Consider the following 13,189-nt stretch of genomic DNA (forward strand, 5'->3'; position numbering starts at 1 on the left):
ATCATCACCACAATAATCATCATCATCATCATCACATTTTTCACCATCAACACCATCACAATCATAATCAGCACCATCATCAACAAAACTATTGCCAAAATCATCATCACCATCGTTATCATCATCATCATCGTTATCATCATCATCACCATCATCGTTATCAGCATCATCATCACCATCGTTATCATCATCACCACCACCACCACAGTCACGTGGATGTGAGTGACCAGGGGGTCTATGAGTGCAAGGGGAAGAACGCGAGGGGGGAGGAGAGAGTCGTCGTCAGGCTGACCGTTGAATGTAAGTGAGGGTGACGTTTTCATCATCACCATCACCACCATCATCATCATCATCACTATCATCATCACCATCATCATCATCATTATTATTACCAGTTTTGTCGTCATCATCATCACCATCATTATTATCATCATTATCATTATCACAATCATCATCATCATCACCATCATCATCGCCACCATCATCATCATTATTCCTATCATTGTGATCGTCATTGCAATCAGACTATCACAATCATCTCAATCACTTCGTGAGTGACAAGCTTCTACACATAACAACAACAACAACAATAATAACAATAATAATAATAATAACAGCAGTAATGTAAAGCATCATTGTCATCACAACGACAGCGACGCCATATTGGAAAGATGGCCGCGGACCGGAAGAAGTGAACACGTCTGAGGATGAAAACGCGACGATCACGTGCCACGCCGAGGGAATTCCCAAGCCAGACGTTCAGTTCTTCATTAATGGCGAGTCGCTCAAAAGTATGCTGCTGCTGGTGGTGATGATGATGGTGGTGGTGGTGATGATGATGGTGATGATGATGGTGGTGATGATGCAAATTGTTAACTCAAAAACTTTCAAATTAATTCGTAATAAAAATTTTAAATTGAATTGAAGCTGAACATCACCACCTCCGCCACCCCACCACCACTACCACCCCATCACCACCACCCTACCACCACCACCACTACTACTACCTCCACCAGATCTACCTGACAGTCCGAAGAGAATATTCGACGCCGAGAAGAGCCAGCTCACCTTTCTCAGCGTTTCCTCACTTGACACCAGGGTGGGTCAGTTTGAAGCAGTCATATATTTGAGTCATCATCAGCTATTTTTCATCATTCGTTTGTTCGTTGGTTCGTTTGTTCATTGGTTCGTTTGTTAATCCATTTGTTCGTTTGTTCATCTGGTCGTTTGTTTGTTCATCCGGTTGAGACATGCATCCATACCTATGTACACAGTGTACATAGGTATGGATGCATGTACATTGTACACATACACATACATGCCTACTTAACATACATACATACATACACACATACATACATACATACATACATACGAAACGAAACGAAATAATTTATTTGACCTCAATAAAAAAAATAAGGTGCAGGTTGACTGTGAGGAGTTAGTATAAAACTCATCGAGCACAGCCACCTAAGCCAAAAACTTCAGAATCTCTGAATGAAATATGTTAACCTTCAGATGTTACTAATTGATTACAAAAACAAAATCATCGGGCTCAGCCATCAAACAAAAAACTTCAGAATCTCTAAATGTTATATATTAAGTTCACGGTGTTACTAGTTGTTCGTAAAAATAAAATTATCGAGTACCACAAAAAACTTCAGATTCTCTAATTGGAGTATATTATATTTACGGTGTTACTAACTGTTCATAAAAATATTATCATCGTGCACCACAAAAAACTTCAAATTCTCTAAATGGAATGTATTAGCTTTGAGATGTTACTAATTGATCCTAATAATAAGTTAGGTCTATTTTCTCTATATACAAAACTGCATATAGAATACCTGATTGAATCTATCTATATAAGCTATAGATAGAAGAGAATAGGATCACATACGTATATAAAAATATCTACGTACACGTCAGCACACACACATACATAAAACTGAGCATACATGATGTCATAAATATTTTATAAAAATGTAATTTATATTCTTAAAACTAGTGATTTTAATTAATCAAACTAATAAATGCTTTCAAATGATATTTAAAGTTCTGCATGTTCGATCTGTCATAATTAAATCCTTTATTTAATAAAAAATTCCAAATTCTGGGTCCTCTGCAAATGATGTGTTGATGTAAAATTTTCGTTTTTGATTTGTTGGAACAGATGAAATTGATGCGCCTTTGATTCTTCGTTCGTTTATAATAACCGTCAAAAATAGGAGGTAGTTTACCAGTCAATTGTTTGTCGATGAATTTTGTTGCGTGATATGTACTCATTTGATCGAAAGTCAGATTGCTTGTCGTGGCGAATAGCGGTTGTGAATGGGATTGAGCTTTGGAAAGTGTGATTGTTCGCATCGCTCTCTTCATGATTATTCTTATTGGATTTGTTGTAGTTGGATAGGCGCTTGACCAGACTGTATTGCAGTATGAGATATATGGAGTACAGATGGCTTTATATAGCATGTTAAGAATTCTTTTAGGCAAGAAAAATTTTATTTTATTTAATAGACCAATTGATCTTGCTAGTTTTGTGCAAACATATCGAACATGTTGTTGAAACGATAATTTTTGATCCAATATTACTCTTAAAAATTTAACAGTTTTGCTTTCGAGAATATCCGAATTATTTATTACGATCTTATATGGCTCCTTGTAGTTTAAATATTGGACTGGGCCAAAAATAATCATTTGAGTTTTTCTGCTATTCAATGTCAACATATTACATTCAAACCATGAAACGACCTTTTTAATTTCACTATTAGTCTTCAAGATGAGTTCATCGATGTTTTTGCCTGTACTGAATAGATTAGTATCATCTGCGAAGCAAATGTAATCAAAGAATGTTGAAACTTTCGGGAGATCGTTGATGAAGACAATGAATGGCAATGGACCCAAAATACTGCCCTGAGGTACTCCAATTTGGTTTAATTTTTCGCTCGAGCATGTACCCTGCCAGCTAACAAATTGACTTCTCTCCGATAAGTAACTTCTGAACCATTTCAGTTGCGAGCCACGTATTCCATAATGGTCTAGTTTCGCCAGCAAGATGTTGTGGTTGATGCAATCGAATGCCTTCGAGAGATCAAGGCACGTGCCTACGATGTATTTTTTGCCTTCTGCTGCGATCCCTATTTTTCTGATCAATTCTATTATTGCCAGCTCAGTGAGTACTTCTCTCGAAATCCAAATTGTGAATCGTTAATTATGGAATTTTTTTTGAAAAAAATATTTAGCCTTTTGTACATTATTTTTTCTATTATTTTCGAAAAATTTGATAAAAGAGCAACGGGTCGAAAATTAGTTAAATCATTGCATCCCTCATCCTTTTTAATCGGTACAATTTTTGAGACTTTGAAACATTGTGGGAATGCGCCGGAGTTGAAAGAAAGGCTAATTAAGAATTTCAAAATGTGAGCTGTTGAATGTATGGTAGATTTTATTATTTTCAAAAGAATGCCATCCCATCCACTGGTTGTTTTTGGTTTGAGAAGTCTGGTTGTTGCAATTATTTCATCGCTTGAGGTCGACAGACAGAAGAACTAGTTTTGAAGTTTATTATTAGTGAGGTGATTTTTCCAGAGTGTTGAATTGTTGAAAGATGAACCTAGTTTTATAGCTATACCGGTGAAATAATCGTTTAAGGCGTCCGCAGGAGAACGAACAATTTCACTGTTTGATGTGACGGTATTGGTGATTTTATTTGTGCTGATAATGTTCTTAATAATCGACCACGTTCTTCTGTTATCTTTTATGTTCTTTTCTATGATGTCGCTGTAGTATTGTTTTTTTAGTTTATTTTTAAATTTGATGCAAGATTGTCTAATTGACTTTAATTCAATTAGATTTTCAATATTCGGATTTTTTAGATATTTTGTATACAGTTTGGTTTTTCTATTTAACATTATTTTAAGATCATCAGTTATCCAAGGTTTATCACGTGATATTTTTTTAATTTTTCTTGCTGATGAAATACGACAGCATTCGTTGAAGTTCTTTACAAAAATCTCTATGAATCGTTGAAACCTGACATTTACATCCTCACAGTTTAAAACGTTTGACCAGTCCATGTTTATCAAATATTCGTTCAGTCTGTTGATTCGTTCACTTGTAAACGAGTATAATTTCTCCTTCAGAAAATGGTTCTTGATTCTGTTAGACTTCATATTTACAATTATAAAAATTGGTAGGTGGTCCGAAAGATCACATACCTGTGTACCACATAATTCTACTGCATTTGGTTCGCTCATGAAAATGTTATCAATGACTGAATTTTTATTTAAACTTATTCTTGTTGGGGTTGTTATTAAAGTTGATAGGTTGTATGATGTTAATAATTGTTGAAGTTGGAATTTGCTGGCATTTGAATCAGCATCAAGTAAATTGATGTTCATGTCACCGATCAGATAAACTAATTTGTTCTCTAGACTTATGATTTGTAGTACCTGTTCGATTTGTTGAAGATACATATTTGCGTCATAGGTAGGAGGCCGATATGTTATTACAATTATTGCATTTTTATTGGAACAATCGTTTGTTATTTCTATGCTGAATAATTCTATGCTGCTAATGCTATTGATGTCGTTTCTTGTTTTATACGTAATACTTTATCAATATACAAACCGATTCCACCACCGTGCTTACCAGACCGATTTTTACCAACAAAATCATAACCAGTAATATTTATTAACTTGATATTGTCATCATTCAGCCACGTTTCACTTATACCAATAATGTTATATTTAAAAGAAAAGTTGTTTAAATAATCGAGTAAGTCTTCTGATTTGTGAACTAAACTTCTAATGTTTAAATGCATTAGCTTGAAAAACAAATTGTTGTTAATTCCGTTGTCGCTGATGGAGTTATACAAAGCATTTATTTGATTTATATCGTCATATAGTCTGCAGGTTTTTTCTACGAGATTGCTGCGAGTATCGTTAACAGTATTTAACAAATTTTTGTCAGCCATGTTTGTTCGTTGTATCGGAGTTTTTGTCGGTGTTTTTCCCGAAACGCCATTCGCGTACAATGATGTGTTTTAACATAATTTCCGGGTCCTTCATCTTCGGTCCATCGCAACTTTCGACACATACACGAAACATCGTTGATTCTTCCTCATCCTTGTTTACTGGATCGCTTATTTCCTGATTAGAACGTTTTATCACCGGAAAACAAGAGATGACGTTTATACCACTTGTTTTAAGAAAATCTATGACATCATTTCTGTGACATCTTTTTACGTTGCTCATCAAGAAAACGGTCTTTTTTATAAGGTTCTTTTCGGCCTGAAGTTTGCAGTTGTCGATTACTTTGATGCCAATAATTTTTTAAATTGGTTTTGGAATGGATGCGTTAACATTGCCCGTGTTACCGGTGGTACCACTTGATTTCATTTCATTATTATCTTCAGATGAGTTGTTATCTGGCTCTTTTTTATTCTGGAAATGTACTCTCCAAACCCATCATCCACTGGTGTTTTCTCGGCATCTGACCACAGGTTTCCAGGGTTGAAATTTTGATTATTTACGTCAATAATTAAATCGCTTGACTTTTCAAGTAACTTTGGCACTATACTTTTTTCAACTTCATTACAGTGTGATGTTTTAGTGCCAGATATTAATAAATTCGATGAAACTTTGCTGGCAAGATAGTTTACATAGTTTATATTCATATTTTCTAATAGTTTCGCTATGTACAACTCTTGCTTGTACAATATTTCTTTAATTTCCATTTTAATTTTATTGAAATTTACATTTGATATATTATCCATACTGGGAATTTTAGAAAAATTAACACTTACGTAGGTTGGTAGAGATTCCAATAAATTGTTTTTGTTTAATTGCAAGATAATTGTAACAATATCAAGCATTTTGTACTCTTTTTTATTGCTTTTCGCAGAATTTTTTTCTACGTTTGCAAACTTTTCATTTTTAACAAATTCTAAATCATTTTTTAAAGTTTTTAATGCAGTAGTAATATCGTCAGAAGTGTAAAAATCAACAACATTTGAAATAAACACGTCATTTTGAAGTAAATTTAAGTTATTTATCAAAAAATATAAAACGTCATTCACCGACAAATTACCTTTAGACGCCATTTTTCCGAAAACGTACATACATACATACATGCATGCATTAACTGTATGGGGAAACAGTCCTAAAAGTCACTTATACAACATTACGCTCTCTCAAAAACGTTCAATACGTCTTATCTTTAATACTAATCCTTTTGCCCATACTAAACCCTTTTTTGCAAATAACAATATTCTACCATTAAGGTTTATATATTACTATTTCACAGCCATACTTGTTTTCAAATTTATTAATAAACTTCTTCCTACTCCTCTAGACCACCTTTACACGACAAGCAATTCTATTCTATCTGCTCATACAAGACACACCCAATTCTTTTACACACAAAGAACCCGTATTAAATTATTTTCATCAAGTATTAAACTTACTGGACCAAAAATTTGGGCTGAACTGCTTCCTCCTCAGTTTAATGAAATCAAAAGTATACAACTCTTTAAAAGGAAGCTACGTAACTTTTTAACAAACTTAGATCCCGACACCACCATCTAGTTATCTGGGAAAGCATGTTCATGTAAGCATTGTGTGTGTCTAAGTGTGTGCGAATGTGGTTGCTTGTGTGAGTGTGTGTGAATGAGTGCTGTGCTTGTGTGAGTGTGTGTGAATGAGTGCTGTGCTTGTGTGAGTGTGTGTGGATGAGTGCTGTGCTTGTGTGAGTGTGTGTGAATGAGTGCTGTGCTTGTGTGAGTGTGTGTGAATGAGTGCTGTGCTTGTGTGAGTGTGTGTGGATGAACAGGTGTGTGTTTACGTGAGTGTTTTTGTGCGCGTGAGTGAGTGTATGTGCTTTTGGCGTGGTATTTCTATAAGATAAGATTCAAAATTTAGAAGTTAGTCAAAGTGTTATTAAATTTTAAACTTCGAAACAATTTTGAAGTATTGAAATATCTATAACCTACATTATATTGTGTTTAGGTATATTGAACTTTTTTTTTTAAATTATGTTTAATATTTCGGAACAGTTTTGAAATATTAGAATTACTCTTTATAATATGTTTGGGTACCTTGAATTTTTTTATTTGTTTAAAGCTACTCATTTATCATTATTACAAATTGACACTGGTGATCAGTACAAGAAGTCCAGATTTCTTTTTCGATTTCCAGATCATTTCCTTTCATTGATTTCATTTTTCTGATTTCATTGTTTGATTTGATGAAATGTCAAATGCATGCACACACACACACACACACACACACACACACACACACACACACACACACACACACACACACACACACACACACACACACACACACACATACATACATACATACATATCACACATACATACATACGTACATGCAGGTAGTCCAGTGTAACGCCAGCAACAAGCATGGATACATCCTGGAGAGTGCTAACATTAACGTATTCGGTCAGTTGGTTGTCACGTGATGTTTGCATGCTTGCCCTGGTGGGTCTGTCTGCGTGCCTCTACGTGTCTTCGTACGTCGGCTGATGTGTGCATACAGAATAAATTACTTCGGCAAGCGATGGTGCAATGGTTAAGGTGCGTGTCGTCGTTGATGCGGTGCCCGGGTTCAAATGCAAAGAGATCCCCGCCATATCACATGCAAAATTGTGCGATGCATTAACCCACGTGTATTTATACACTGTGTGTTTGTTGTATAACCTCCGAGTAATATCCAAAAGATAATAATAAAAATAATAATAATATTATTAATAATAAAATAAATAATAATAATTTCCAAACCGTTGTAAATTGAACACTCAGTTGCCAAATCGTCACCACAATGTCTCCATTATCTTCCTCACCCCACCATCATCATCACCATCACATCACAGCTACCATCATAATCGTACCGCCAAAATCGTTAGATGTAATTTTTCTAACTATCCAAGTCTCATCATCAGAACGCCATCGTCATCATCATTACCATATTACAAACGCCAGCTGAGCAGCCCTCCTTCAAGGTGAACCCTGACCCCGTGACTAGGGTGGCCGAGGGGAAGGTCGCAGTCATCAAGTAGGCCCTCCTTTGCCTCTATTTTGTATTTCACTTCATTTTTTTCCAATTTTCTCACTAATTTCTGTTATAGTGTTCTCATTTCTGCCACACAGCCCCGTCAGTAGTTATCTCACTCGATGCATTCAAAAACTAAGCACCACTTCGTTCCTTTTCAAACCGTACATGCACAAAAAGCGTTCCAAATTATTGCATGGAAAAAAAGATGCAGCCAGAGAGTCAAAGCCTCGCACAATGGCCCCGCTGTTCTTCGCAGCTGTTACGAAGTCTGCCTACGCAACGAGCTCCTGCTTGCTGCTGTTCGCTGATAAATTACTTAATGCTGTAAATATTCCTACTCGACCCAGTTTTTAATCCAAAATATTCAATAAAAACTCTCTCACACAAACTCACACGTTCATACACACACACGCGTGCACACACACGCACACAGACACACACACACGCCAAACTTGAACTAATCTGCCTCCCACCAATACACACTTGGTGGTGGCCACACACTTCAGGTGCAAATCTTACGGGGCACCGAAACCCATCATCACGTGGTACAAAGATGGACGGAGGGTGGAGGGGGAGAAGTTCAAGATCGATCCGGCTGGGAATCTATTCATCTATGTTTGTAGATGGATGAATGGATGGATGGATGGATGGATGGATTGGTGGGTAGATGGATGGATGGATGGATGGATGGATGGATGGATGGATGAATGGATGGATGTATGGATTAGTGGGTAGATGGATGGATGGATGTATGGATGGATGGATGGATGTATGGATTGGTGGGTAGATGGATGGATGGATGGATGGATAGATGGATGGATGGATGGATGGATGGATGGATTAAATAATTGGCTGACCAAGAAACCAATTAAAACACTCATTGATTGATCAAACGATTCACAACCCTTCATTTGATTGGTTGATGGAATGTAGGACGCCAGTTCGGAGGACAGTGGATCGTACACGTGTGATGCGAGGAACAAGTTCGGGAATGATTCAACAACTGGAAGATTGCTCGTTAGAAGTCAGTTTGAGTTGTTGCGGTTGTTGTTGTTGTTGTTGTTGCGATTGTTGTTGTTGCGGTTGTTGTTATGGTTGTTGTTGTTGTTGTTGTTGCGGTTGTTGTTGTGGTTGTTGTTGATGCTTTTTGTTATTGATGGATTGTTGTCGCTCATACTTCAGCACTTTTCTTATTTTTTAAACAATTACTCAAAGTGAATCCACAAAATCTCCAAAATTTGTATATTTTATATTTATCTTTTTTCATTGAAATCAGTCCCCGACCCAAGCAAACATTTGCAGTCCTCAACCCATCTCAAAAACTGCAACGCAACTGCAACTCATTTCACGAGGTAGACGCAATTAAAATTCCTCCTTGCACACCCATCTCCAACCTGTTTTTTCAAAATTTTTTAATCCAAATTCAAAAGCGCAAGCCGCGTTTCCAAGCAAATTTAGAATGGCCTGCTAACAAAATTTACAAACTGAGAAATATTAGCGATTGCAGAGAGTCTCTTTCTTTGCAAAGGAGGCTGACCTTTGAACTTGGGCTCCTCTGAGGTAGCTATGTTTCTGGTGCTACTCTAATTAATGTATTTTGTATTAGTGGTAGTATCGCAACAATGACAATAATAACAACCTAATGATGGCATACTTTACCGAATAGAACCTACCGAAGTATCGAAACCGCAAGAGCCTGTGCTGACGGCCAACGTGTCCAACCCTGTTGTGCTCCACTGCAATGTGACCACAGATGAGGAGGAGAAGAAAAATTTGAAGGTGAGGATGTGATGATGCGCTTCTTCGGTGCTATGGTGTGGCAGTGTGGTCATGTGACGTGGCAAAATGATGATGGGGTGTGTGGTGATGTGATGATGTAGTGATGTGATTATGTGATGATGTAGTGATGTGATGATGTGGTTATGTGATGATGATGGTGGTGTGGAGATGTGGTTATGTGATGATGATGGTGGTGTGGAGATGTGTGGTTAAGTGCTGCCATGGTGTGATTGCATAATGTGAAGATGATCTGACGATGCGATGCAACATAAATGTGAGCTAACGACCGATTATATGCGATGATACTTTCCTGAAATAGCTCTGTGATTGGATAAGTTGGTGTAAATATTAGTAGAGTGACCAAAGGATGATGTTACTTTCGAAGGACCGACGCTTCATTTTTTTTTTCAACTTTTAATATTGTTGCTTTTCAGTCATTTTTAATTTCGTTAACTAACCACCGATAGCGCTTTTGAGAGACTTTTTTCTTCTTCTTTAATTGGCGCTTTATAAATTTTTCATAATAATAATAATAATATGTTAACATCTTTTATTTTCACCAGAAAAAAATTACATTAAGATAGATAATAATAGATATTAATAATAATGATAATAATGTGAACATATTTTATTTATTCAATCGACAAAATACAATTCAAAATAATAAGAAATAAGAAATGAAGTTTAATAAAAATTGAGTTTTAATGAAATGTACGATCCTCCTAGGCTCGATTAAGCTGCAAGTGCATAGGAGTGAAAGATACATTTAATTAAGCATTGTTTCCCTCGCAATAAATACTATATGTCGAGCTAATAACAGTATTAGTTAATTTTACATTAAAATAATTTGGCCATGTAGTTTTAAAAATAGATAGGTTCAAGTTATTATAAAAACCAATTGGCGATATCTCAAATGTGTTAACTGTTAGAGTAGTTTATTAAGTTATTATTTAAATGTTGTTTCAGATTTTTGTACTTTTCAATTTGTACTAATAATGATAAAAATAATAATAATAATAATAATGATAATATAATAATAATAATAATTACATCAGAACAAGGATGGGCTTGTCAGTGATTACTACGTGTATGGGAGGAAACGAGTGAGAATATGATTGAGGGTGAGATGAGGCAACTGCCTAAGGACAGATGAAAAAATTCGAAACATTAGCGCAATGACATAAAAAATTAAGTCAAAAAGATGGTTCAGCAACCAAAAGCGGATGCCGTGTTAAAGTTCATTCAAAATAGCATTCATGGTCCCTAATTCCTAGGCAAAGAGCATATTGATCGGCATTTTGGTTCGCTATTGCTGGTTCATATATACTTCATTCGCCAGGGTCGTTTTATAAACTCAATAATTACGAATTAACAAGATTATCATCATCGTCATCATCACGGTCACCAGTATCGTCATCATTCTACTGCCTTCATCATTATCATTATCATTATCGGTCATCATCATCGTCGTCACCATGAATGATTGTAGCGGGTTCTTAGCGGCAAGGTTGAGACGTAGACACAAATCAAAAAAATTTTATTCTGTAAACTGAAAACTATACCAAATAAATATACAATGTCAATAAAGAAAACCAAAATAAAAGTTAATGTTTGAGGTTAGTGTGCAGACCTGTTCCTGCCAGTGCTGTGACCATGTACGAGCGGATACTGTTTCAACTTCTTCACTTGACAACAATGTAGAATCCTTCGAACACTGGTGTTATATGGGGTTGACTCCTTCGGTTCCAGCCGTCTTCTGGACCAATATTGCACCACCTGTGCTTTACCCAACCGACAAACGTTGTTGTTACGTTGACAGGCAACTACTTCGTTCGCCACCCTCCAACGCAACAGATAACTACTTTGTTCGCTACCTTACGTTTGTCGTCGTTGAGCTCGTAACAACCCCGTACCGTATTTCCAGCTCTCCCGTCTAACCACTGAATAACTACCACCCACGTACCAACAAATGAAACTTCTCCCAATAATACCTTACCAACCAACAGCTACTTCACCAACCACGTTTGCGTGTCCAATTTCTCACCAACAAAAACGCCAACTCTACCAACTAATTTTCTACAATAAAACTAACCAACTCTACCAACCAATTTTCTACAATAAAATTAACCAACTCTACCAACTAATTTCTACAATAAAATAAACTTTCTTTCTGTCTGACGAGACCGGCCTTTATTTACACGACGCGCCGTCCTACCCCGCAGCAATAATATAATTAAATGATGCGGCGCTCAACATCCACCCTTGAACCGTGACAATGATGTTAACAAGTCATCGTCATCATCGTCGTCTTCATCATCATCATCATCGTCTTCATCATCGTCATCATCATCGTCATTATGGATGACGTAAACAGGTCACGTGGTACAGAGATGATGTCATGATAGAGTTTGGAGATGGAGAGCCGGGAATATTCGACAGTCGGGATAGGTCGCTCACCTTCAACCAAGTTCAAATGTATGTCTACGCTGTTGTTGTTGATGTTGATATTTGTTGTTACTGTTGTTAATGTTGTTGTTAATGTTGTTGTTTTTGTTGACGTTAATGTTGATGTCTGTTGTTGTTGTTGTTAATGTTGTTGTTGTTGTTTTGTTGATGTTGTTGTTGTTGATGTTGTTGCTGATGTTCGTTGATATTGTTGACGTTGTTGAGTTGTTGTTGTTGGTGGTGTTGATGTGACGAAGCCGTAATGATGAGTGCCTCATGTTGTGTCACCAGTTCATTTTGGAAATCACACTTTGTTGTTGTGGAAAACATTTTGAAAAAGTCGAGAGAATTTATCGCACGCTGTTGTGCATTTGAAACAAAATTATTAACAACAACAACAACATCATCATCATCGTCGTCATCATCACCATCCTCATCATTTTCATCATCACCATCCTCATCATTTTCATCATCACCATCCTCATCATTTTCATTATCACCATCATACGCATCATTGCCATTATAATCATTATCTTCATTGAAATACTTTTTATCATTATTACCGTCATCTACATCATCACCATCATCACCACCACCACCACCATCATCATCATCAGGTCTGATCAGGGCTTGTACAAATGTGTCGCGAAAAATGATATTGATAATGATTCTGTGGAGTACGACCTGGTTGTCAAAGGTGATGATGATGATGATGGTGGTGGTAGTGATGGTGATGATGGTGGTGGTGGTAGTGATGATGTTATTATCTTTTTTGTATAATTTCTAACTTCCAAAAAAATTTGTTTATTTTACTGGTTATCACAATCAGCTATCATTACTATCACCACCACACCATCATCATCACCAATAAATTGGTCCTCACT

At 36.4% G+C, this 13,189-nt stretch overlaps 3 protein-coding genes across 3 annotated transcripts in view; 1 reads left to right on the forward strand and 2 right to left on the reverse strand.

The window, feature by feature from the left end:
* HELRODRAFT_177608 (hypothetical protein) overlaps positions 1–1,603 on the forward strand; it is a gene marked incomplete at both ends in the record, with an annotated part of 3,956 nt that extends 2,353 nt beyond the window's left edge. The window contains 4 exons of the mRNA XM_009025766.1: positions 209–300; positions 654–791; positions 1,017–1,103; positions 1,560–1,603. Coding sequence (XP_009024014.1) covers positions 209–300; positions 654–791; positions 1,017–1,103; positions 1,560–1,603 — 361 coding nt within the window. The remainder of the gene's footprint in view (positions 1–208; positions 301–653; positions 792–1,016; positions 1,104–1,559) is intronic.
* A 1,948-nt stretch (positions 1,604–3,551) lies between these two features.
* HELRODRAFT_177609 (hypothetical protein) lies at positions 3,552–4,478 on the reverse strand (the record flags this gene model as incomplete). The annotated part of the gene is made up of 1 exon (XM_009025767.1): positions 3,552–4,478. The coding sequence occupies one exon, from the start codon at positions 4,476–4,478 to the stop codon at positions 3,552–3,554; it is 927 nt and encodes a 308-aa protein (XP_009024015.1).
* A 492-nt stretch (positions 4,479–4,970) lies between these two features.
* Positions 4,971–5,740, reverse strand: HELRODRAFT_177610 (hypothetical protein; the record flags this gene model as incomplete). Its single annotated transcript, XM_009025768.1, has 2 exons — positions 4,971–5,294; positions 5,480–5,740. 2 exons carry the CDS (start codon positions 5,738–5,740, stop codon positions 4,971–4,973), a joined length of 585 nt encoding a protein of 194 aa, XP_009024016.1.
* Positions 5,741–13,189: the final 7,449 nt, after the last annotated feature.

The sequence above is a fragment of the Helobdella robusta genome (genome assembly GCF_000326865.2).
Source record: "Helobdella robusta unplaced genomic scaffold HELROscaffold_43, whole genome shotgun sequence".
Lineage (NCBI taxonomy): Eukaryota > Metazoa > Annelida > Clitellata > Rhynchobdellida > Glossiphoniidae > Helobdella > Helobdella robusta.